Source organism: Cyprinus carpio, chromosome B19 (genome assembly GCF_018340385.1).
Source record: "Cyprinus carpio isolate SPL01 chromosome B19, ASM1834038v1, whole genome shotgun sequence".
Lineage (NCBI taxonomy): Eukaryota > Metazoa > Chordata > Actinopteri > Cypriniformes > Cyprinidae > Cyprinus > Cyprinus carpio.
Genome location: NC_056615.1, coordinates 15,820,416 through 15,843,769, shown reverse-complemented (window position 1 = coordinate 15,843,769; position 23,354 = coordinate 15,820,416). Strand labels below are relative to the sequence as shown.

At 37.1% G+C, this 23,354-nt stretch overlaps 4 protein-coding genes across 9 annotated transcripts; 3 read left to right on the top strand and 1 right to left on the bottom strand.

The window, feature by feature from the left end:
• Positions 1 to 2,093: 2,093 nt before the first annotated feature.
• Positions 2,094 to 11,862, top strand: rad21b (RAD21 cohesin complex component b). 5 transcript variants are annotated; one of them, XM_042745072.1, is made up of 15 exons: positions 2,094 to 2,219; positions 5,668 to 5,720; positions 5,772 to 5,855; positions 6,781 to 6,910; positions 6,990 to 7,089; positions 7,192 to 7,298; positions 7,433 to 7,642; positions 7,731 to 7,856; positions 7,933 to 8,064; positions 8,962 to 9,185; positions 9,448 to 9,601; positions 9,733 to 9,878; positions 9,970 to 10,134; positions 10,390 to 10,473; positions 10,582 to 11,862. In XM_042745072.1, the coding sequence occupies exons 2-15, from the start codon at positions 5,712 to 5,714 to the stop codon at positions 10,771 to 10,773; spliced, it is 1,863 nt and encodes a 620-aa protein (XP_042601006.1). In that variant the 5' UTR covers positions 2,094 to 2,219; positions 5,668 to 5,711; the 3' UTR covers positions 10,774 to 11,862. The 5 variants fall into 5 exon arrangements, with proteins under 5 accessions (XP_042601006.1, XP_042601003.1, XP_042601005.1 ...); XM_042745071.1 differs by lacking the exon at positions 2,094 to 2,219 and adding an exon at positions 2,785 to 2,907; XM_042745069.1 differs by having other exon boundaries at positions 5,668 to 5,855.
• Positions 11,863 to 11,864: 2 nt separating this feature from the next.
• mterf3 (mitochondrial transcription termination factor 3) lies at positions 11,865 to 14,454 on the top strand. 2 transcript variants are annotated; one of them, XM_042745073.1, is made up of 8 exons: positions 11,865 to 12,023; positions 12,280 to 12,534; positions 12,619 to 12,771; positions 12,839 to 13,028; positions 13,278 to 13,425; positions 13,575 to 13,646; positions 13,748 to 13,909; positions 14,177 to 14,454. In XM_042745073.1, exons 1-8 carry the CDS (start codon positions 11,888 to 11,890, stop codon positions 14,369 to 14,371), a joined length of 1,311 nt encoding a protein of 436 aa, XP_042601007.1. In that variant the 5' UTR covers positions 11,865 to 11,887; the 3' UTR covers positions 14,372 to 14,454. The 2 variants fall into 2 exon arrangements, with proteins under 2 accessions (XP_042601007.1, XP_042601008.1); XM_042745074.1 differs by lacking the exon at positions 11,865 to 12,023 and having other exon boundaries at positions 12,404 to 12,544.
• A 1,142-nt stretch (positions 14,455 to 15,596) lies between these two features.
• Positions 15,597 to 17,142, top strand: LOC109097056 (cytochrome b-c1 complex subunit 7-like). Its single transcript, XM_042745294.1, has 4 exons — positions 15,597 to 15,733; positions 16,167 to 16,235; positions 16,357 to 16,523; positions 16,946 to 17,142. Exons 1-4 carry the CDS (start codon positions 15,715 to 15,717, stop codon positions 17,021 to 17,023), a joined length of 333 nt encoding a protein of 110 aa, XP_042601228.1. The 5' UTR covers positions 15,597 to 15,714; the 3' UTR covers positions 17,024 to 17,142.
• A 249-nt stretch (positions 17,143 to 17,391) lies between these two features.
• Positions 17,392 to 22,234, bottom strand: lrrc14b (leucine rich repeat containing 14B). The gene is made up of 3 exons (XM_019110161.2): positions 20,605 to 22,234; positions 18,303 to 18,662; positions 17,392 to 18,224 (listed from the first exon to the last, which is right to left on the bottom strand). The coding sequence occupies exons 1-3, from the start codon at positions 21,507 to 21,509 to the stop codon at positions 17,909 to 17,911; spliced, it is 1,581 nt and encodes a 526-aa protein (XP_018965706.1). The 5' UTR covers positions 21,510 to 22,234; the 3' UTR covers positions 17,392 to 17,908.
• Between the last annotated feature and the right edge of the window lie 1,120 nt (positions 22,235 to 23,354).

Sequence of the window (23,354 nt, the reverse complement as noted above, 5' to 3'; positions counted from 1 at the left end):
TTCACTCTACATGAAGGTGGTGGCTCTGTATTAGTATTGGATATATAAATACATTAAACACATTGCATATCATTTTAATTTCATATTTGCTTGTTAATTTGTATAGATGAATGGAAGACATCCATGCATTTCCATATCTCTACATCTGAAAGGGTATAAAAATTAGGTCAAGTTTAGGTTTGCAACACAATTATTATAATTTTATATATTTCAAAACAAAGTTACAGCACGACAGCATCTTGCCAAAAAAAAAAAAAACTAACTACAGAACTGCCACAATTTTTTTTGTCCTCCTATAAACCTCCACTCAAATTTTATACTACACATGCAATAGGTTTGTGCTCAAATACTGTAAAGTAGTAAATTGCCAAGCAGGTTTCATTTCTTGGCACAGTTAAAGTTTATTGTTAAATGATCATAACTGTCAGTAAATAAACCTTTATTCCTTGGCATTCTGTACACAATAACATAAATTTTATCAAATCTATTCGAGTCCGACTCAGTTTGGCATTAATGGTAGAACACTGTATCCTGGTTCTTTATCATTTTACCTTATTTGACGCAAGAACTGCACTGTTCTGAGACACTTTGGTGAAAAACCGCCAAGTGAAATAGAAGTTATGTGGTTGTTCACATATGAAATGCTTTAATGTCTTGATGTCTTGATAGTAAGTTTTGTTCACCACCATATTGGAAGAAAAAGATTAAATGTATAAAAATTCTCATGATCTACAACAGATATCAAGATGCACTAAGCGTTTATTTATAGTGCTTAATTTATCCATCCAGGAGTTAGTGTGAGGCAGTAATCCATTACTAGGATGGAGTGTGAGCACCATCTGGTGGCTGTAAAATTGGATTTTCTGGACAATAAATTCAACTTTCTTTGCAAATTGATATACACTAAAAAAAACAGGGTTGGATTTAGTGAATTGGGGCCCCAGGCAAATATAGGAATGGGGCCCTATATATTTGCACACATTTACCTAGAATAATCACAACTTAATCACACATTTTTATCTGTTCTAAACATACCTTAAATTAATACTTTTCCCCCTGGTTTCACAAACAAGGTTTAAGCTAGTCCCAGACTAAAATGCATGTTTGAGTTGTCTCAACTGAAAACATCTTGCTCTGACATATCTTAAAATTCATTGTTCTGTGTCAAGATGCACACCTGTAACATTTTCTTCTAAGGCATTTTTGTAAAAGTTGCTTAAATATCTTAATTTAACTAAGGCCTAGTCCTGGCTTAAGCTAAACCCCGTTTGTGAAACCGGGCCTTCAAGTTTTTAATCTAATCAACATGTGCATGGACAAACATGGATGCCTTATGCAATATATGTTTATTATTAGTGAAACCATAGTTAACAGAGCATGAAAAGTAGACATGTTTCATAGGTCATAGATGTTTTTCAAAGAACTTGTTCATGTCTATTAGACACGTGGAGAAAAAAAAAACAGAAATACTAGGTTCCTATTATTTCTCTTTCTTTGCACTGAGCAATTTACTTAAAGCTGTTTGCATTTTCGCAGGACAGGGCTGCTCACTTCTTCTGAACATGCAAAATGTACATTTATTACTTATTATTACACTTGTTTGCCTCTCTGTGACACATACTGTATTTTGATGCAGCTAAATTCTCAAAACTGTTTTCATTGATATATTTGACTGTTTCTGTTGTCAAACAACGGGATGAACATGAAATAGTGACTGAAACGCGACCCATTAACACTACAGCTCTCCCTTCCAAGATGTTAATCTGCACAAAAATCCTGATTTATAATCGTGCCGTCGTCTGATAAAATCAAATAGGCTACACATAAGATAAAGACAATAGCTGTGCAGTGATTTCGGCTATACTTACAATTTAGAGAAGCAACACATCTGTGTTTTAACTGAAAGAGCAGCTCCTTTCAGCCGCTCGCTGAACAGAGCAGACGCAGAGAGAGAAGTGTGCGCGCGCGCTGGGAAAGCGAGACCTGGCGCTCGTGCTTCAGTCAACTTCAGATGAATAATATTTTCATTTGCTACAAGCAGGATACACAAGAAACACGTTCAACTCGGACACGCAGACTGTTGTCGTGGTAATAAACACCGTAAACAGAAACTGTTCGCGTATCCGCGCTTAATGCGCATCTCGTAGGCTATATGAAAACCATTAGGGGGCCCCTTGGCTTTTTGGGGCCCAAGGCAGTCGCCTACCTTTGCCTAATGGGTAAGTCCGCCCCTGACTATAAATACTTGTTTTGAAGAAGACATGGCTTTCCATTGCAGTGTAATTTGTTTTCGTGCATTGTGTTTGTATATTTTCAGTGTAACAGCAAATTAAAGTTCAAGAGACGGATAATTGTAAAGATTCCCTGATCCTTTGAGAGCTCCACTGTAAATTAGGATTATTCATCAACGTAAATCATTTCGGTAGCTACATAGGCCTACATAGCCCACCAATTTCGTTGTTTTAAACCAGATGTCAGTTTCAAGAATATCTAATCAGCATTCTCATCATCACTGTTATTAACTAAAAATAGCAACTTGTTCTTTCAGAGAAAGTTATTTCTGCCTTCCTAAATTTGTCTGTCTCAATATAGCCTAATAATTGTCCATCTTAACCAAAACGATATTAATATTTAGTTGGGGAAAAATCTCGAAATACAGCTATGCGGATTTGTAATCATCAAAATTGCATTTTGTTTTCATTCTTTCCATTCTTCATGTAGCCTACACGAACTGCCATGCATACAGGTTCCCTCATTAACATCCAGCTCGTTTTAAATGAAGCTCACGGCGGGAGGGGGGCGTCGCCATTTTGTTTGTTTTAGTGAAACTGCACAGTGGGAGGAGGGTGAGAAAGGTAGCCTAGATACGGTTGCTAAATACGGAAAGCTACGATAGGACCGTTCCGCGTAAGTACTTTCGGCGAAAACAGAAATTAAAATGCATTTAAATGCATGCACTGGTATCATAACCATTCGATTTCGTCATGCAACATGCTAGAAAATTCCATTCTCCCTCTCTACACCAGCGGCAAATGACAGGCGCTGTGTAACATCACTTCTTTATGTCATCACTTAAAATGTCATTATTAGCGCTGAAATGACTTATGTGGAGAATGCGTTCGGCGTCTTTGCGCATGCAAAGCACGAGGAAAAACCGCACATGGCGCGCGCCGCAGATTCCTGGCAGATGTTGATCTCGCGACAGCAGACCGTTAGCTTGTTAGCTCTTCTTTTAGCTGCAGCCTTCCAAAACGTATGTCCTTTCTGTTACATTAACAGTCATTACACTATCATTCATTTTGTATACTATTGCATATTCTAATAACACCATTACGAGCCGAATAATAAAAGTGCAGGGGTGCGCTGACACTGTTTGGCCACAGCGCATTAGTCAAGTGTGCGCATCACGCAGGCCCCGCCATCACTTGCAGTCACACACCCATATATGTACTGAGGGGATATTTTGAAAAACGTTACATATAGATAATTATTTTTATAAAAGATATAAAATAATTATTTTAAAAAATTATACACGTTAGTGCGTGCATTTCTATCCGAGTATAGTTTTTGCATCAAACATTCAAGCAATACATCTAACATACACCAGTAAATTCTTAAAATGTTATGGCAAGCTATAATTTATTTCACCAAATAGACCTGCTACATTGTCTTTTTGTAAACATTCACGATAAACACCCAACAAGGCAAGAAAACACTTAACTAGCGATGTCCGTCAAGTTCACGAATGAATTGTCCCTTTGAGTCGAATCTTTTTTGACTGAGACTGTTTCATTAATAACACACATACAAACCGATTTAATAAATACCGTATTGTTTTATGACTAAATGCGTAGTAATGTAAATAAAAAACTACAGTAAGTTCTAGAATTCATTTAAAGGTAAGGTTACTGCAACAAACTAAACATGGATACATGAAATTACAATGAACACCCTTAAAAACTGAATGTTGGTTGTATGTTATGACAAAAAGAAGTTATTAAGTGATATTTTTAGATTTCTTTGAAATAAACCATTTAAAAGACCTGAGTGACGCTATTACCTGCATAAAAATTAAAGGTTTTTAAAGAAATCTGCTGAACTGGTTGGACTGACACAGTTCTGCTACAAACTCAAACAAACAGCAATTTTTTGATACCACCACAAGCCCACAATATTGAAACATTTCAAGGGCATTAAACTATGTATGGCTTGGTTAAAGTTTTTTGGTTGTTGTTGCATATTTAGCTGCTATAGAGAAAAGTGGTTTGACATAAAAATAATAATAATTGTTTATTAATTTAAAAAGAAAAGAAAAAATTATATATATATATATATATATATATATATATATATATATATATATATATATATATATATATATATATATATATACATACATATACATACATATATATGCAGAGCCGGATTAAATAAATGGACTACACTAGGCAGGCTGCATTTTTTGGGCCCCCCTCCATCGTTGTTATTTATGAATTGAAATCTGAAACTTACCAAAGTTACTAATAAAAGTTAATTCACATTTTACATAGCCTAGTCTTTGGTTACAAATTGGTTGTGTTGTATATTAAACAGTCTATCAGACTATTTTTTGATATTCATTATTTATACGTCATTACACAGCTCTAAATGCTATTAAATTATCCTCATCCATTGGGAGTGTCATTGTTAAGGCAGTAGTACCATTTTCTTGACAGGGTTTTTAGCTTTTTTCTAAAGAAATGTTCCTTGGTTAAGCTTCGGTTAATGTCTCAATATTTCCTCTGTGATGCAGAGAAATCTCCAATATTTTAACAGGGATGGTTTAGTGCAAAGTACTCACGCATCCTGTCATCAATTTGGTCCCACTTTGCAGGATCAGATGGGTAGCTTGTTAATACCCTTTCTGGGTCAAGAGGCTCCTGCTGCAAAACGATATTGGGCTCACTTCTGGCTGGCTGCTGTTCTTCCATCAGTTTGTCGTTCTGTGACGGCGCTGATGTTGACGGCGCGGGTGCCACAGTGTCTTCCGCCGCATTTTCCGCCACATCTTCCACCGCGTCTTCCGCCGCATTTTCCGCCGCATCTTCCACCGCGTCTTCGGGCCGTGTCTCCGGGCCTGGCTCGGCCTCTGGCTTTGCTGACTCGAGCAGGTTCACAGCTGTCGGACGGCTGCCCGACAGAAATTTCTGTAAAGCCCCCCCGCTGTCTCTTCTTTTGTTCCTCTTCATTTTTTTTTTCTTTTTACGTTTTGCCGCACCCGAAAGCATCTTGAATGTTAGCCTACTCAAAACACACCTGCCTGCTAGCTTTGTTGTCCCGCTCTGACCTCTGACCGGCACTGATGTCTCCTCGGACTTAACTGGCTGGCGCCTCTATATAAATACAGTCATGGGCTGGCGTTAATGTGACGTAATGTAACAGTCTATGATTAAGATAAACATCATCACTATTTTTAGTTAATTAATAAATATTGAAATAAATCTTAGATAGGACATTTGTACATTTTATTTTATTTTTATTTTATTTTTATTATTATTATTTATTTATTTTTTGTCCCTCTGTCTGGGCCCCATCCCGCCAATCGGGCCCTAGGCACGTGCCTAGTTTGCCTTTGCGTTAATCCGGCTCTGTATATATGCCTAACACCATTGCCATTTTATTCTGCAGGTTCAGCGTCCCCCACCACCTCAGTGTGAGAAGGTGCAGGGACGATGTTCTACGCCCACTTTGTCCTCAGTAAACGTGGGCCGCTGGCCAAAATCTGGTTGGCGGCCCACTGGGATAAGAAGCTGACCAAAGCACACGTGTTTGAATGCAATCTGGAGAGCAGTGTAGAGAGCATCATCTCTCCAAAGGTTAATAGATTCTCTTGAAATCATGCTGTTCAGGTTTATTTTTGTCCATGTTTCTTGTGGATTCCATTTTTGTTTTGTTTTTATCATTTTTAAATGCCATGTCAGAGCTTAAAATGCTTTGCAGACCTGTTTAGAGTAATAGTGCTGTTCATTTTGTAGTCCAGAAACCCTAGATTTCAAGTTTGAGGTTTGACTAGTTATGTTTACGTCCACAAATTATCATTTATGTTTATATGAACCCTGAACATTGCAATCCGATTCACGTATTTGTTTACATTTTATAATCCAATTGAGAAAATAGTCTGATTTAGGCATTCACATGCTTAATTTTTTCCTGTGGTTCAGATTATTCCAGGTCTACACTGGTGTTATTTTGGTAATATTGAGATACTTTTTTATATTTTTAATTTTATTTAAAAAAAATTATTTTCTGTTTTCATTTTAATTTTAATTAAAGTTTTGGTAATTTTGTGTGTTTTGTCATTTTTAAATATGTCTATATATATTTTTATTAACTTTTTTATTATTATAAATATGTCTATCCTTTTTATTAATTTCTAATTAGTTATTTTAGTACATCAAAAGTGCATATAGTATATATATATTTCATTTTAATTCAAAGTTTATCTTATTTCAAATAACGAAAAGGTTTTTTTTTTTTTTTTTTTTTTTTTTTTTTTAGTTTTGGTTTAATAACCCCAGTCAATCAAATCAAAATTTTATTCAGATCAAGCTCAATCGGATGGATTGAAGTGTTTACACAAAGGCTTTTCTTTCCAGTTGACACATCAGTCTGATTATAAACAGAGTATTTGTGGGCATGTAAACATCAGAAATTCCTTCTGGATTGGCTTTCAGGTTGACATCATGACTGAGCAGCTCTATAGCGGCTCCATTTATTTATAATATTTGCTTAATTTGATAGGTAAAAATGGCTCTCCGTACGTCTGGGCACTTACTCCTGGGCGTAGTGAGGATCTACCACAGAAAAGCCAAGTACCTGCTGGCAGACTGCAATGAGGCTTTTATTAAGATTAAAATGGCTTTTCGCCCAGGTGAGTTGTGGCTGGCCTACATAAGAAGTTGGTCCTGTTGTACTGCAAGAGATAATATATTGTGGACTGTTTGACACAGGTGTGGTCGACCTGCCTGAGGAGAACCGTGAAGCTGCCTACAACGCCATCACATTACCCGAAGAATTTCATGACTTCGATCAGCCTCTTCCGGACCTGGAGTATGTTCAGCTTTAACTTAGAGATATCAGAGGCTAGATGTATGAATGTAGTTAGACTTGCATGCAGTTAGTGTTGACCCTTCTTTGTGTTGTGGATTGTAGCGACATTGACGTTGCTCAACAGTTCACCCTGAATCAATCACGTGTGGAGGAGATCACAATGCGAGAAGAAGTGGGAAACCTCAATCTACTGCAGGAGAATGACTTTGGTATGGCATGTACACATCCTCTTTATGTTTTTAACATATATTGTCTTGTGTTTGTACCTCTTTTATTGTTTAAATTGATCATGCATTGTCCTCATACAGTAGATAATTTATACCCGACACATTTTCCTCATCAGCTGATTTCGGGATGGATGACCGAGAGATGATGCGAGAGGAAGGTGCGTTTGAAGTGGACATCATCCATGGGGCGTCTGCATCTAACCTGCTGCTGGAGTCAGAGTCAAGTAGCGTACAGATTGCTGACAAGTCCAATCACCTAGAGTACGACCAGTACAAGGATGACTTTGGAGACAACCCGATGGAGAGCACAGAGGGAGGCATGCTGGGTAAGAGTGGCATCCGCAAGCAGCTTAGAAGTTAAAGCTGTGTTTACAAGCATTTTGAGACTGAACTGGCTACTTCCTGTTTCTACAGTGGACAAGCTGCTCAGTAACGAGGATGGAGGTGGTATTTTCGATGACCCTCCAGCCATCACTGAGGGTGTGATGATGCCCCAAGACCACGGTGGAGATGATGAAGATGATTTTGATAACCTTTCACGTAAGAATGCAGATAACATCATAACAACATTCGGTGGTATGCATAATAATTAAACATTTTGCATTTTGTTTAATAGCAGCAGGAGGTCCAGACAGCCCTGATTCTGGTCCTGTGGAGCAGCTGCCCACCATGACAGACCAGACCGAACAGACCACCCTAGTCCATAATGAAGAGGAGGCTTTTGCTTTGGAGCCCATTGACATTACAGGTCAGTCAGAACAGAGAAATAGTAGTAATAGTGCAGTTATACAGTTAAGGTTGGCCAGTTTACAGAACTGTCACTTAAACTATCACTATGTCTTGATGATCATAAAGTTTCTACTTTAAATATGTCACCAAGGTATTATAATGTTGAATATTTTTATTAGATTTTATTATTATTCATTACCATATTAATTACTAATAATAAAAAAATTATAATTAGGGTTAATTAATTATATTTAAAATGATTAACAAGTGACCATGCCATTGTTTTCCAACAAATGTTGGTGAATTTTTAGCTGTCATGGCATAGTTCATTTTATATTATTATAGCCAAATAATTTCCAAATATTATTGCACATTATCCCATATTATATAATTTTTTTTTTAAGTTTGATTTGTTCTCTTTTTGTTTATAAAACTTTTCTGACATGCATCATTTGTTGATTAAATAAAATGTAAATGTATGTAAATTTGTATTAAAAAAGAAACCTATAGCAAATAATTGATTGTTTTTTTAAGTGTCATAATCTGTGATAAGGTTAGAGGAAAATTGGCAGGAGCTCCTTGAAATCTGAAAAAAAAAAATGTTTTGTTGAGCCCTGATATACTACATTCAAAAACTTCCAACTTAAAAAGAACATTTTGTCATTCCAAATTGTATGTATTTCTTTATTCTGCAGAACAAAAGAAAATATTTTAAAGAATTTTTCCTGGTCCATACAATGGATGTCAATGACAGCTGAAACTGTTTAGTTACAAACAAAATAACTGTTTAGTCATTTCTTCAGAATATTTTTTGTTGTGTTCGACAGAAGAAATAAAGTCATACAGGTTTAAAATGATTTGAGGGTGAGTAAATAATGACATAATTTTATATATCATTAATTTTATATATTATTAGTGAAGGAAACCAAAGCAAAAAGAAAGAGGAAGCTGATTGTGGACAGTGTGAAGGAGCTGGACAGTAAGACCATCCGTGCCCAGCTGAGCGACTACTCCGACATTGTCACCACTCTGGATCTGGCTCCCCCTACCAAGAAGCTGATGATGTGGAAGGAAACAGGAGGAGTGGAGAAGCTCTTCTCTCTGCCAGCTCAGCCCCTCTGGAACAGCAGACTGCTCAAGGTCAGGACAGATCTCTGGAACAAGCTGTGAGACATTAATACAGGCTTTAGTGCAACAAAATACATAAGTGGCTTTGGATATGGTTGTTTTTGCCCTATTTTACTCATACTTATGCACAGAAATTTAATAAACAACTTACTTTGACAGTTTTTTGTAGTCTTGCCATTAAACAATGTGGTTTCCCATTGAATTGCTACACAAATGAATTACCAATCTTCTTTAGTATCATCTGTCTGAAGACCAGCTCTACCTCTCTGTGCAGATGTTCACACGCTGCCTGACCCCTTTGGTTCCCGATGAACTGAGAAAGAGAAGAAAGGGTGGAGAAGCAGACAGCTTAGATGAGTTCCTCAAAGACCTGGAGAACCCTGAGGTTCCACGAGAAGAGGCCCTGTCTCAGCAAAGAGACATCATTGGTAAGAGAGGCTGACTCATATGGCTAACTACTATTTAGATCAGAAGGCGCATTATAAAAATTTGAGGACATTAAGATTTTTAACAGTAGTTCACTAGTTTGTCACGAATGCCCATGTTTGGCTTTTTGTAGACCAGACTATCCTGGAGGAGCCCAGTGTTCTGCAGGCTTCAGCCATGGAGGGCAGTCGCACGACTCTTGATGAATCAGTCATGCCTCCTCCATCTGGACCCCGTGGACAAAAGCGCAAAGCTCAGGACACAGAGCCTGCCTTACCTGTGAGATTTTAAATGACAGATTTTTAGTGTTGGTTTTGGACCCCACTGTTTGTGCTTTTCTAATTCTGAGCTCTGGCTTGTTTTCTCATAGATGCTGGAGGATGATCGTTCCTCCATTGTGTCCACACAGCATGTGAACATGCAGCAGGTGGACCTTCCACCTGAGGAACCGGCCAACATCTCACAGTTCATCCCTGAATTTGACCTGATAGGAGAGAAGAGCAAAGAGAAGAAGGATGATGAGGAGGAGGAGGAGGTGAGGAGGCTTTAACAACCACAAATTAGGATCAAGGAGCTACATGAGAAGAACTTTTCAGCACTAAGCATCATAATAGTACAGCTGTTTATGCCCAACTTAATTTTAAATGCCCGGTTTTTGATTTTCATTTGGATTTTTAATTGATCAGTTATTATAATTTATCATATGAGGCATGTGACTAGCTGAGTACTGGTTGCACTTGATTCCTGTCAGATCCAGTACCTCAGTTAATTCTGAATTTGTGTTTAAAAGGAGGAGGAAGGTCAAAGCGGAGACCAGGATCAGGAGGAGAGAAGGTGGAACAAGAGGACGCAGCAGATGCTGCACGGTTTACAGGTTTGAACATAGACTACCTATCTTGATAAATGAGGTCTGTCAGGGCATATTCAGTTTAACCATAAAATGGTTTTCTATCCATAAAAACCTTCCTCTTTCTTCCCACAGAGAGTCATTGCTAAGACCGGAGCAGAATCGATCAGCTTGCTGGATCTGTGCAGAAACAACAACAAGAAACAAGCAGCTGCTAAGTTCTACAGCTTTCTCGTGCTAAAGAAACAGCAGGCAGTGGAGCTCAGGCAGGACGAGCCCTACAGTGACATCATCGCCACCCCTGGCCCCAGATTTCACATTATATAGACTTTTTAATGGTCAACACTGGCAGATTTTATTCTTTTTGATAGTTTTGTTTGTATATAATGTTTTATGTATTTCTGTGCATGTGCACTGTCATGCATACTACATGTGCGCTCAGTCTCACTTGCAAAAAAAAGTGCTTCTTTTAACAGTTTCTCAGTACAAGCATGCACATTGGACAAAAAACTAAATGGTTCTGAACTCTTCTGACTTGGTAGAGGTTTAAAATATAATGCTTTGTTCTCAAACTTGTAGAAACGCTTATCTTAGAAAACAGAAAATGAAAGTACAAATCTAATTGTGATCATTGAAGTGAAATTGCACAGCTGTTGCCACTCCATTAGTTTGTTGTGCTCACTTTCAATGGCTTTGAGCCTTCAGTTTGTTCTCTTTAATCACGTTTTCAGATGCATCTGTTTCGTTATTTAATGGTTCCTGTTGTTTTGCATGCTTTGAATTACATGTTGACATGCAACGTACATGTTTACTTTCATGAAAGTATTTTCTTTGTTTAAACATAAAAGAGTAACATTTTAGCTGCTCCAAAGATAAAAAAAAAAAATAAATAAATAGTTTGAATGTTTATATATATAATGAAGCCTTGGCCTACAACGTGTTGTTTTAGTTTTATTTTATTTTTTCACAAACCTTCTACAGTAACAACACTATTTTCTTAAATTCTTCCTGAGCTTCAGTGTTGTGAACATTTACCCAAAAGCAGCTTTAGTTTAGCTTGTCACCCAGACAAGCATATAACATAAAATGTTATACACTGTAATATACATTTGTTAAAATAATGTTGTGCCATTTGTTATAAAGATAATTTTTGTAATTGTGCAAGCACTTTTTAAAATGGTCCATAGATTTTTGGTTTTCTGGATGTTACCTGTGACAACTCTATGTTTTGTATATTACAATAATTAAACACTATCTGTTATAGTACAGTGCTTAAATGCCTCGCAATATGCTTGTTTTATTCAAATTGGAATAAAAACAACTGAAATTAATGTTCTTACACATCACGTTATTTGCCTTTAGCCCTGACTTGATACAGCCGTGTTATCTACTTTTTGTAATAAAAAGTAATGAATCCCTTTGTCCCTTGACTGAATTGATTATGCAATTATTCATCCATGCGTTAGGGGGCGCTGAGACAGTGCATTCCGCATCACCAACGAAGAAGACTGGAAACAGCACGCGAACAACAGGCAGTCGTGTATATGAGGAGGTTTATATGCTACTACCGAAAACAGGTAATGTCATATTTTAAAAAAATGTCAGCTCATGTCTAGGATATAGATACATATATAGTAACGCTGTGATACAAACTGAATCTTTTCTCCCCTTTGCGCCTTGTATAGACGATTTAATCATGTTACTACTGTAATGACATTGAATGGAGTCAGAAATTGATATCAGTTACTAATTCAAAAATAATGTATTTTCACAATAACACATAATAAGAATTAACGTAATAACGCACTGTTGTTGTATATTATTCCATTCCAGTCGTCATGCATGTTTGTCAGCGGTGTGTGAGTTTGTTGCTCTCGAGGCCTTTATCTGCAGCTCTCCAGCAGTCGACACTCGCACTGCATCAGCGCGCACATCTCACACTGCTGCAGCACAGCACCAGACACACACACAGCAGACAGACATGGAGACACTTCACGGACCACCAAGCTGCCTCGCCAGATGTGTATAATAAGATTGATCTTGCGCAGAAAGAGGTTGTGCCATTCAATTCTGACGTGCATCGAATAGGTGAGTAAAGGTATGTATTATATCTACTTGCTCGTGAAGCCGTGATTGAATTGTCATGCTCATCATATGTCTTGTCTTCTGTAGATTTGGACGCAGCTGTGCATCCTTCACCACTTCAGGAAATCAGCGAGGAGGAAGCAGTCCAGATTCACGTACCTTCTGCCCTTCCACCAGAATCTTCCACACTCAGACCTTATGTTGATGAATCAGAAACTCTCAGCAAACTGGTTCAGCTTGGTGTGTCTCATATCTTAAGTTATGTTGAATTATTCTGGATTTGTCTAATCTTTTGGTCATTTTCCAGGTGTCAACCTCTGGAAACTAGAACAGAGACCCAATGTGGGTTCCATGCTGGTTAGACTTGACTTCCATGCCGATGTTGCACCCAAACTACTGCTCCTCAAAGATCTGGGAGTTGAAGAGACTAAACTGGGCCAACTGCTCACCAAGAACCCCTTCATCCTCACAGAAAGCCTGGACAACCTTGAAGCCAGGTCAGAAAGAGAATATATATATATATATATATATATATATATATATATATATATATATATATATATATATATATATATATATATATATATACACACTGTAATAAAAACTTTTGCAAACTAATTAGCTGCTGTAAGAAAGATTTGATCCTTGACTTAGCATTGAAACTTCTCAGGCTGCTTCACGGGTATCGTGTTGATAATGTGACTTTCTTTTAAAGATGACCTTATTTCTTTGGTCTGTTCATTTTAGGTGTCCTACTTGAAATCAAAGAAGTTCAGTAAGCAGTCTGTGGCTGCTATGGTGAGCAAAGCTCCATACCTGCTTAACTTCAGTGTTGAGAGACTCGACAACCGCCTTGGATTTTTTCAGAAGCAGTTGGGACTCAGTGCTGAGAAGGTAAAGTGGAATTTCATATATATTTTTTTTTATAGAACAAAAAAGAATCACTGCTTATACGCTTATAAATATTTGTTTTGGTTAACTCTATAATGAAGTGATTTTTGCCTACATTTACCCTTGTGTTGTTGTCATGATTTTTGCTCTAGACCCGAGATGTTGTGACTCGTCTACCAAAACTATTGTGTGGCAGTTTAGAGCCAATTAAAGAGAATCTAAAGGTCTGAAATGTTGTTGATTTGTTTTTTCTTTATAATATATATTTCTGTTTTTTTATTGTGATATTAAATGTGACAGGAATTCATTTCTTTCTTTCATCCAGGTTTGTGAACTGGAGTTTGGATTTCGTGGAAATGAAATCCAGCATATTGTGACCACGGTTCCTAAAGTCCTAATAGCCAATAAAAGAAAACTCACCCAAATATTTGACTTCATTCACAACACCATGGATGTTCCACACTCGCTTATTGCAAAGTTCCCACAGGTACATATTATTTAGGCCTTTCATAATGGTTTGGTTGGGAGTCCTATGACTGCAAATGCAGTTTAGAGTTTATTTATAAATTTAGAGTTGTGATTGTATGTACAGGTAGAATCATTTAACTGAGGCGCTTTGCATAGTATTTCTCTTCTGTCATATAATAGAAATAACTGGTGTATTCTGGTGTAATAAATGTGTAATCGAAATTTTCCATGCAGTGTAATAGGTGAGTTTACTTTTTTTTTTTTTTTTTTTTTTACTTTCTCAAAGGTCCTTAATGCCAAATTTCTTCGCATCCGGGAGCGACACTTGTTTCTAGAGTACTTGGGCCGGGCTCAGTACCAACCATCTCAACCCAACTACATCTCCTTGGATCGCTTGGTGTTCCTGCCTGATGAAGTTTTCTGCTCAGAAGTAGCATTAGCCACTCTTGAAGACTTTGAAAGATTTCAGAAAACGTTGTAGATGTACAGAATAAATGGAATTATGTTTAATAGTTTGGTTGTATGAACATAGTTTTATAAATAAACATTGAAAAGTTAAATTGGGTATAGCACCAGTTCATCTTTTATCCTGTGATGATATACTCCGTTTTAATAGGAGGCTGAAAATGACCCTTGGTGTACTTGTCTAAGTCAAGTTATACAGGTCTAGATCTAAAACCAAATTTGCCACACAAATTTTAAGCGAAAAGCTGTAAAGCTCAGACTCCACCCATTCTTTATTTTTTTCATTTTTTGTGTATTTTTGTGAATGTTAAGTTATTAATATCAGATAAAATACACATAGGAAGTACCTCAGTACTCAGTACTTCTAAAAGGACCTCAGTACTTTTTTTTTTACATCTGTGATCTTAAAGAGAAGATAATATCCTCCACACTTCACATACTGTACTTGAAATGAAGCAGAATAATGTTTTTAAATATTAAATCATCCTGGCTTAAAAACATGGGGAAATTCATCTGATGGCAAGCAATCCAGCTTTTGGAATGTGTTCCTCCGGTCCCAGTGGCTTAAAAGTTGTTGATTATATTTTGTATAGGGACTGATCTTAACCAGGATAAGTGTCATAAATATTACAGCCTCCTAGTATAAGGATCAAGGGGTGGGGACAGAATCTGATGGCTTGAAATTAGGGCTGGGCGATATATCTAACGATGTGATCATGCGCATCTAGTCAGTAAATCTGGTTCCCTGATTACCGCTAAATCGCCATCACCTGCTTTCAAATGGAGCGGCATTTAATAGACAGAGCCGTAGTTCACTGACAAGGTACGCAATATCGCGTTCATTATCGAAGGTGATACATCTGCGATAATGAACCCGATATTGCGTAGCTTGTCAGTGATCTACGGCTCTGTCTATTAAATGCCGCTCCATTTGAAAGCAGGTGATGGCGATTTAGCGGTAATCATGGAACCAGATTTACTGACTAGATGCGCATGATTATATCGTTAGATATATCGCCCAGCCCTACTTGAAATCCAGCTGTTGGAAAGTGTCTCATGGAGACATGAACAACAGTGTTTAAAATTTAATTTCTATCATAGAATATGTGGTGGAAAGATGACTCAAAAAAGTGAAAAATAAGGCTTTATGAAGTCTAGCCATGAATGTATAGACAATATTGGTATTAGAGAGATTCAATAAAATAGTGGGGGGGTCAAGAAAAATTACTAAAAATTTTAAATATTTCTAAAAAAAAATAAATAAATAAAAATTGTGACAGCCAATGACCCCACGCGGCCACATCACCGGACTAGACGTCACATATCCCACAATCCTGTGCGACTTCCCAGTGAACAGAAATGGCGTCGAGGGCACCAGGTAAAATGTTATGTTATTTGTGTGAGCGTTCTGGAAAGTTGCGAGCGAATGGATTTGTTGCCATCATTTTAAAGAGTTATTTTACCACCTGCATGATTCCTGTGCTGTTCAAATGACTGTTTGTTGACGAGGATGTTAGTTTTGTAATGTAAAGCACTGATGTCCTCTACTGTGTGTCCCCGTCTGTCTCCAGCGGGCTGTACGTTACCAGTCAAAATATCACTATGTTCTGATTCCATTCCCACGTAACTGGCTATTTATGTCTTAATTATTGTAAACGATGCATTAGGAATAATGAAATGTTCCGTGATTCGGTCACTGGTGGTTAACTGAATCTCATGTCAGTTGTTTTAAGGTGGATGACATATCAGAATACTCGCCTTATTACTTCTCTCTAATTTTGGGTGTTATGTATATTCCTGTCCCTGTACAGCGGCGACCAGCAGGCTCTTGGTGGGCTTCAGGAAGTGGTACTACAATGCATGCGGTTTCAACAAACTTGGTAAGCAATGCTTTCTCTTTACCATGCAGACAAAGCATTGTTTAGAACTTGTGACCTTTATGGACTGATATTTACATTGAAAACAAATGTACCAGTTGCTTTGTCATTACATGTTATATAGGCTTGATGCGGGATGATACCATCAATGAGGACAGTGACGTGAAAGAAGCCATTCGTCGGCTTCCAGAACAAGTTTACAATGACAGAATGTTCCGTCTCAAGAGAGCTCTGGATCTTTCAATGAAACAACAGATTCTTCCCAAGGACCAGTGGACTAAATATGAGGAGGTGAGAAAGCATGTTAGCTTTATGTATTCTAATTTTAGCAGCTTTTTCTTTGTGTAGTTTGCCTAAATAAATATTTTTATGACCCAAAGATTTTTAGATAGTGTTCCAATTTTTTCAAGAATTTCATATTTTAAGTGATCGATTGACTGAAAAAAATCCCATGTTTTGTCATGGAGTACAAACATAGATTGTAAGAAAAACATGCATGCCGCTCTTTTTCATGTAATAAAAGTGAATAGGGACAGACACTGAGTGTCTTGAATGAAACATTTGTGTGTTTGCACATTTTTCTGCATATAATTTTATTCACCATGGGTTTGGAAAATACATGAGATTATTTATGGGGTTAACATATTTGTTTATGTACACTTATTTAAGCATCTGCTTCAAATGTTTTTCACAATTAATATTGTTCTTTGTAGGATGTGTATTACCTTGAGCCCTATCTGGAGGAGGTTATTCATGAAAGGAAGGAAAAAGAGGAGTGGGCAAAGAATTAGGATGAGTGTGAAGAGACTGAATCCCCTCTTTGGTGTGATGTCTGGTGTCTTGTATTTAAGAGAAAATGTATTAGGTTGTGAGTCCCATACTTATTAAAATTTCCTTTCTGACAACTCTTCACATGCCTGTTTTGTTTTGTTTTTTCTTTAAATGGAAAAAAGTAATGACAATTTTGTAGTCAATGAATCTTTCAAAGACAGTTTAATGGGAAGTAACAGTAGACCCCAAAGATAAGGCCATTGGTTTGAATACAGACTTACTTTAAGAACAATAAATGCACAATATACTTTGACTGTATATATAAAGTGACTTACAGATTTTACAAGACATAAGTAAAATTTCATAACTACAGTGTGCACAATTCATCAGTTACAAAAGTAGTCACACAATTAAATCCTATGCATTTACAGCTGTAAATACTTTGAATTCTTTATTGCACACCTTAATATACATTATTACACAATTGCATGCCCATGTATTATTTGTAGCAACTCATATTTTCATTTCTGTTATTCCAACCTTCATATGTGCTGTGGATTCATTAGTCACATTAGCTCTTTAAATTGATATAGAAAGAAAATCTAAAGAGAGTATTTTAAGTTTTTTGAACGTCACTGATACCAATACTGGGCTGGTTACTGAAATACTCAGTATAAGTTGTGATATTAATACTTTATAAGTACATGTAATGCATTCATTATTTTAAATGCTTTATAAAGTAAATAATCACAGCTATTTTTGCATTATTTCCTCTAAGTTTTGAGTTGGTAAGATTTTCATTTTCAGTTGCTCAAGGCATTTATTCGATCAAATACTGTGACAGTAATATTTCAATTTAAAATAACTTTTCTATGTGAATATACTATGTGAATTTTATATCACTCTCACTCCATCATTCTTTGCTCTCTCCGTTGGGTAACACTGTTGACTGTGTCGATGAAGTTTCCTATGACACTGTTGAAGGACTGCAGCATGGAGACTCCCAGCTCATTGCTCGTCTCATTGATATCAGGATCATAGGCTCCAAATAATGGCGTGCAGACTTCTATATGTCCTTTTCCCTCCCTCTCTAGGATGCCAACAAGTTCGTTCTTGGCTTGTTGGAACTTCTGTGTGTCATAATTTATCAGCGTTCTATCATCCAGTGGATAGGTTACACCTTCAGGATAACAGTCACGAGGGACAGGCAGCTCAACATATCTGAGACAATACATAATACAATCAAATTACAAGAAAAACAACCAAATAGATATCAGTGAACACATGGTTTTACTGTACCTCAATGCAGGAAAACCCAGTGCCAGCATATTAAAAAGATGGCGCAGAGCAGGTGTGCTCAGTGGATTACCCAGGATCTTCAGTTCCTCTAGCCCATGACAGGGTGTCAGTGCTTGTGTGAGCAGATCCAGTTTATCATCATCCAGTCCACACTCCTCCAGACCCAGACTAGTGAGTGTGGCGCAACAGCGATGCAGAAGCTTCCGGAAGGTGTTGGGGAAGAGGTCGGCTACCTCATGACCGCTCAAGTCCAACTTTACTATGTGTTCACTGTGCAGGCTGTTGGCGAAGTAGGCCATGTCCACTGCGTTAAGACTGCAGTTCGCTAACTCAATACGCTGCAGTGGAGTATGCAGTGGACTGGCAAATCAAACAGATTATAGTTACTCAAAAAGATTATAATTAAGCATCAAACTGCAATAGTGCAATTTTCACTAAATTCAGTTAACAAAACAATGTTATATACATGTTATATAATATTATGTTTATTAATATTTAAAAACAATTATTTAAATTTGATAGAATGTAGCACTGAAATCGCTTAGTTTTGTTTTAGTGGTTCACTGCGCAATACATGTTTTTGTAACTTTACATCACACCTAGAAGTCTCATACTTACCAAGCCTGCATTTATTTGATCAAAAATACAGTAAAATTTAAATAAACTCTCTTCTGTTTTAATATTTTTAAAAATGTAATTTATTCCTGTGATGGCAAAGCTGAATTTTCAGCAGTCAGTACGCCAGTCTTGAGTGATCCTTCAGGAATCATGCTGCTCAAAAAAGCATTTCCTTTATTTTTATTATTTCTGTTATCAATGTTTTTTGGAAAACGTAATTTTTTACTCTTTAATGAATAGGAGGTTCAAAAGAGTCCAAAAGCATTTATCTGAAATCTTACATTATAAATGTCTTTACTGTCACTTTTTATCAATGTAATGCACCCTTGTTGTAAAAAGCATTATTTTGTAATAAATAAATAAATTACTAACCTCAAAATTTGAATAGTAGCGCATGTATACAAATCTATTAGATACTACAGGAAATTTATAGCAAACTTCACAATCCATATGAAGTTCCAGATATACATTATTTAAAACGCTACATTTGCTTCTGGGGTGAATTAATATTTTATGGGTCAGATTTTGTTTTAGTACCATAAATCACTCTGTTAATATACAGTACACCTATGAGACATGCTGTTTTGACTGTTTTAAGACACGTGTGCTGCTATTTACAGTAAATATAGAACATATTGTGTTGCTAGAGTCATGTCCTGGCCTACTTCAGGTTTGCAATGGGACAGCTGTCTGCAGTCTTGCAGTCACACAACAGAGAGTCATCCGAACAACTACAACACGCTAGACAACATGGCTTGATATTAAACAGTTGATTAGACTGCAAAACCGTCAAATAAGAGTTTCAAATCTTATATTTAAATTAAAAAGATACCTTATGGTAACTCCCATCCAAAAGGCTGGGGTTAGTAAAAAATGTCTATCATGGTTTCCCAAAAAATATTAAGCAGCACTCAACAATGATAATAATAAGAAATTTATATATATTGAGCACCAAATCAGCATATTAGAATGATTTGTGAAGGATCATGTGACACTGAAGACTGGAATTGAAAATTTCAGTTTTGCCATATCACAGCAATAAATTACATTTTTAAATATGTGACCCTGGACCACAAAACCACTCATAAGGGTGCATTTAAAAAAAAAAAATTAAAATCATCTATATTTAATAAATATACATCATATGAATAAATAAGCTTTCCATTAATGTATGGTTTGTTAGGATAATATTTGGCCGAGATACAACTATTTGAAAATCTAGAATCTGAGGGTGTAAAAAATACTCTTATACTCTTAATACTCTTACTCTTAATACTCTTAAAAAATAAATTATTGAGTAAAACGTCTTTAAAGATTTTCCAAATTAAGTTCTTAGCAATGCATATTACTAATCAAAAATTATGTTAAGTTTTGATATATTTTCGGTAGGAAATTTACAAAATATCTTCATGGAACATGATCTTTATTTAATATCCTAATGGTTTTTGACATAAAAGAAAAATCAATAATTTTGAGCCATATAATGTATTGTAATGTTGACTATTGCTACAAATATAGCCATGCTACTTATGACTTGTGGTCCAGGGTCACATATATCAAAACAGAAAAGTTATTTAAAATTTTATAAATTGTGTTAATAGTTCACAAATGCTGAAATATTAATGAAAAATGCGTAGGAGTTTAATTGGCAACTGTGGTCACATTATGGTTTTCTAGTCTTTACCTCAGCAGTTTCCTCAGATGTCCTGTAAGTGTGGAGAACCCCAGACAGAGCTCTCTCAGTTCAGTCAGTTTGCTCATCAGCTCACCCAGAACTCCCATGAGGCCCTCGTCCTCCGCACCCAACCTGTGTACATTAAAAGCCTGTGCAGGAAAAGTGAGCGAGCGCAGCTGTGGGAACTTCAGCTGAGAGAGCAGTACCTCAATGTGTGGCGCCTCCAGATGTACATTGTGCACCACTTCCAGCTTCTGCAGGCCATGTGATTCCACCAGCTTCAGAAGGTAAAAGAGGTTCCTGAGGCTAAGCGAGTCCACACGCAGACCTACACAGTTCAGTTTTAATGGGCAATGTCTGCGCAGCAACAGAGCCTGAGCCACCACCTCATAGTTCCGTCCAGTAACAAAAGCATCCAAGCGCACATCTACCTCCACATCAAACGCTGATGGTGCTGCTTGGCCAGCCTGCATGGACACCATAGACTCGTAGCACATGCGGGTTAGCAGCTCAGTTCTTGCCCAACGGCCAAGAGTCCGTCTACAGGGACAGACCTGGTGTTCTATGTCTTGCAGACCGATTAGATCCACCACACGTAACATTTTTGCATACGTGCTTGGAGCTTGAAGCACATAGTCCCTCAGACCTGTGAGAATGGCCTCCAGACAGAGCCTGCAGGTGCGGGATGTGAGATCATCTGGACAGTCCACTGTCCTGGCCAACAGTTTGAGCAAGTTGATTTCTGTCAGAGGCCACGTCTGGACCAAGTCATGGAGCACTGTGGCCTCCTCACGCAGATAGCTGGCTTTGAAGAGGATTGGGTAGAGATCGTAAGACAAGCAATGGAGGTTCTTACACGCATTTTTGCCAGTTTGAACAAAGCCCTCGGCTGCTAGGAACTTCAAGCTCTTCATGGCTGTGTTTGTCAGCTCCTAAGATCAAGGAATCTTCTTAGAGCTGTCAGCCTTTAGGAGATATGGAGTGTTTCTTCTGCTCTCTTTTAACAACATGTGCGTCAACCCAAGAACAGAAGAGTGCTGAGCGAGAGCACGAGGAGGGAGGTAGTTGAGAGGGGATTAGTTATTTATAGAAGCAGCTGTCTCATACTCTCATGACTAACAGGCAGAGGTTAAACAGCAATTAGATTTTGGACGGCCGGAAAGAAAAAAGAACACTCTTACCTAGTTTACCTTATCTTAGTTTGATTGCAACATATAATCATTGCTGTTAATAGTGTTCATTGTTTGTTTGATTACATCATTAACTGAATTTTACCGTACACTTATATGTACATCAACTTGACAGTCACCACTGATAAGCTACTACTAAATATATTGCAGAAACAATTTTCTGTAAAGCTGCTTTGCAAAAAATTGTATTGTGAAAAGCGCTATACAAATAAACTTGAATTGAATAATCTGTGACCATCAATGGTTACATTCTGTGGCTGTAGAAAAAAATCAGGTATTTTCTGGGTCAACCATTGAAAATTGTGTTAAATTAAGTCATCGGCACAAATTGTTCTGTAAACAGAATATATTTTCAAAAAAATAAAAGAAACTTGTATTTTCAGTATGCTTGTTCGCAAAAGTGTTGCGTTCATCCAAGAAACATTTTTGCGGTCAGAACTTTCGTGATAGAAATAATATGAGGTGGGAAGAAAATCTTTTTGTGAGCAAACACAATGTTTATCAGAGGTTACAATAGTTTTGTGAAAGAACAAAACTTTTTGCACATAACAGTGTTTCTCAAGGGGAATTAAAGTTATTTTCAGGGGAACACGGAAGTTTAGCAAGTGAATGCACATGCATTGACATATATATATATATATATATATATATATATATATATATATTATATATATATATATATATATATATATATATATATATATATATATATATATATATATATTATCGAGCCGATCTCTGATGCTTGTCTGTGTGACATCACACAGACAGGCCCCTCCCACGATTGTTTGATTGACAGTAGTGTTTCAGCACCGATTGGACTGGTGTCTTACCTTAGACTCGCCATGAGTGAGCTATCATCAGTCTACCATTGTTTCACCGCCAGAGCAGCAGAGTTGCCAAGTCCACGTATTATATGCGACTTCTTTTTTTATAAAGTTGCATGAAAAAATCCCGGGTCGCGGGTTGCAGTTTTTTGGGCTTATTTAAAAAAAATATGGTTGCATGTTAGGGAAATCTGACATGCAACTTTGTTTCTTTATTTATGTTCACCGTAGTCTCCAATACATTGAATGAAACTCTGTCTGCTCGCAGTTAATGGCCAACCAGTGCAATATAAGCCAACAAGTGCAATATAAACCCTGTAGCGTAATTTGCCAAATGTTCCTCGCCCTAATTGGAGAAAATCACATTCAAAAAGAAGGCGCATGACGCTGTAATCCAATCGATGATAGAAGTAGACCAAGAGGAGTGGAATAATTTAAAATTTTTACAATGTTTTTGTGATGTATTAAAGTGGTCATATGACGTTGCTAAAAAGAACATTGTGTTATGTATTTGGTGTAATGCAATGCATTTATGCAGTTTAAGGTTCAAAAAACACGTTATTTTCCACATAATGTACATTATTGCTGCTCCTCTATGCCCCGCATTTCTGAAACATGTCGATTTTTACAAAGCTCATCATTCTGAAAAGCGATGTGTACGCTGATTGGCCAGCTATCCAGTGCGTTGTGATTGGCTGAATACCTCAAGCTTGTGACAGAAAAGTTACGCCCCTTAACATAC